Consider the following 2,696-nt stretch of genomic DNA (forward strand, 5'->3'; position numbering starts at 1 on the left):
CGGACAATAAATGATTAGGTGTGCCCTAGCCACAACGACCGGAAAGGGTTAAAACAGGTGCAAACTCGTGCAAACGTACGCGATGGATTTTCTCTAAAAACTAAGCTCACGCGAGAAAATTCTATTCCACATTCATCGTTTACTTATTTTCACAGTGTCTACTTTCGGTCTCGCCCTCTACGCAGGTTTCGTTCGGCAAGGTTCGTCGATGCGAAAAAGCGAGAGAGGGGGAACCGGTCGTGACCGTCGAATATATTCGGCTCAGACTATAAATTCGTTTCACGCACCCTGGCGTTCGCCGGAATCTTCGCCCGGCTCTTCCGCCTGTGCATCTCGAGAGTGGGCTCGCTGTCGCTGCCCTCCGCCTCGCCCTCCGAGCTGAACTCCTCTTCTTCGTCGCTGTACTCCGGGCAGAGCCGCTCGTTCGGATCGTTCATCAGTCTTTTGTCCTGATCGACCGGCTGGGAGCTTAGCGCGACTACGCTCACGCGGGCCAACGCGACCGAGTGCCCGCCGTATTTCTCCGCCTTGTCCGATATCAGCTCCAACTCCAGGTCCATCTGCTTCTGGAGAACCTGTGGGCGCACACGGGTACAACATAGCTCGATGAGAAATGAGCAACATTTTTTTCTTCCTTTTTTTTTTCTTTTTGGCGATGCTGCTTGGATTTGGGTGTATTTGGTAGAGGTAAATGAACTATTAGTGGCGTGTTACGAATAAGGTGTGCGAATGGACGGTGAGAATGGTAAAATGAATGGAGTTTATTAACACGTTAAGCGCCATGTCAATCACCGGTGACTGACACTACACTTTCCGTTCGGACCGCGTCAGTCACTTGCGACTGACACTATACTTTCCGTTCGGTCGCGTCAGTCACCGGTCACTGACACTATACTTTCCGTTCGAACCGCGTCAGTCGCCGGTGACTGACAGTATACTTTTCGTTCGGGCCACGTCAGTCACTGTTGACTGACGATATACAATTTAAAAAATTATATTCTTCTATTAATAAATTTTAAATAATTTGGAGATCATAAAAGAATGTACCTAAATATTACTTATTACCAAAAAAAAATTTTAACGAGTATTGCTAAAACACATGCAGTCTTATCGCAATCTTACACAGATCTCCGGCTGCCAGCATATCGGTGAAATCGGCTAAACGGAAAGGAAGACAAAACAGGCTTGGCGCTTAACGTGTTAATATTTAGGCATCAATAATAATAATTATGCTCCCGGCCCAGGAAAGCCTTAAATCTTTCAAAGGAATTCAGTTTGAAACGGCGTAGAAGAGATTGCACCGACGGTGTATTAACATTTTACTCGATAGTAACTTTATATCATGGCACAGATTGTATTCAAGGTAAAACAAAAATAGGTCATATGAGTAACATGGATTAATTTTAATCTCGAATTCTTACTTTATAAAACTGAGGATAACCAAGTATAAATAAAACAATATGTTGCCTTTTCTGAACGGTGTTATCTGAAATGAAACCATCACTGTTCCGATATCTGTTTACAGAAAACTACGTGTACGAAAATTACACAACTTTGAAATGAAAAAATTTCTTTTAACTTTTGAAATTAGTAAAAATGACATAATTTTCATCGAAGTTTCCAAGCTATCTTGGAAATATTTCAATGTTTCTCTGGTATTACTACTGGCTTCAGCAGAGATCAAATACAGTTGATGATATTGACGACAATATCGCTAACGATACTGATGATATCAGTTTGTCAGTCGACCTTTCATAAAGTTGAGTAGTTTTTGCTCAAGCTTCAAATGTCTCTCACGATTCCAGATAATAGAAGAATTTCTATGGAAAAGTTCATATAGAAACACTTGAAAAATTCATCGAACACAAAAAATATTCAATATTCTCTTCAGCTTTCTTTTCTAATTTTCCCGAAAAAGAAGAGAAAAGAAGGAAAATCGTGTTCTGATTTTCAAAATGCTTTTTATCCCGTTTTTCACATGTATAAATTTCATATCTATACTCTGTTCAAAATAAGAGTAACCTCGCTTCGCGCATGGGGCGTGCCTAAGGCAGGGCTAGAACCACTAGAACGTCCGAACCCCCACTTAACCACCTACGTTTTTCTCCGTCTTACCCTCTGCTACGCTCTCTGTCTATGCGCAGAACGGACGAGAATCGGTCCGAGAGCGAGGTTACTCTTATTTTGAACGACGTATACAATGCCAGTTAATTTTTTTACAATTCAAATAAGAAGTTATTAAAAGCATTACACTTTAAAACAAATTTTATCATTCGTATTCTTGTTTTAATGACAGAACACTCTAATTCTGTATATTTTCAGCAACAACCAAAATATTACCGACTGCGAAAATGCTGATATAATTAATTTTGCTTATCACATACTGCAATCTGTAATTACGAATAACAATTCAGATAACAAAATTCATAAACTGCTTTTCCTAATTTTCTTTCAAGCTTTTAATCTAACGCCTTTAATAAGAAATTTAAGGTAACCATAATCACTTTTCGCTCAAGGTGATAATTCTAAGTTACATCATTACACTGCTCCTGCAATCTAATCTCTGAAGATTTGAATGTTGGTATAATGATAATACGATATTGCAGTCTGTATCTAAATCTCAAATCACGGAATCCTCTTGCAGCGATAAATCAATTGTAGCTCTCCTCTGTACACTAAATACCATTATTCCATCC

General features: G+C 39.7%; 1 protein-coding gene across 1 annotated transcript in view; it reads right to left on the bottom strand.

Moving 5' to 3' along the window:
- LOC108578044 (phosphofurin acidic cluster sorting protein 2-like) overlaps positions 1–2,696 on the bottom strand; it is a gene marked incomplete at its 3' end in the record, with an annotated part of 84,425 nt that overhangs the window by 2,032 nt on the left and 79,697 nt on the right. The window contains exon 3 of the mRNA XM_017941297.1: positions 288–575. Within this exon, the coding sequence (XP_017796786.1) occupies positions 288–575 (288 nt within the window). The remainder of the gene's footprint in view (positions 1–287; positions 576–2,696) is intronic.

The sequence above is a fragment of the Habropoda laboriosa genome, unplaced genomic scaffold, assembly GCF_001263275.1.
Source record: "Habropoda laboriosa isolate 0110345459 unplaced genomic scaffold, ASM126327v1 scaffold1063, whole genome shotgun sequence".
Lineage (NCBI taxonomy): Eukaryota > Metazoa > Arthropoda > Insecta > Hymenoptera > Apidae > Habropoda > Habropoda laboriosa.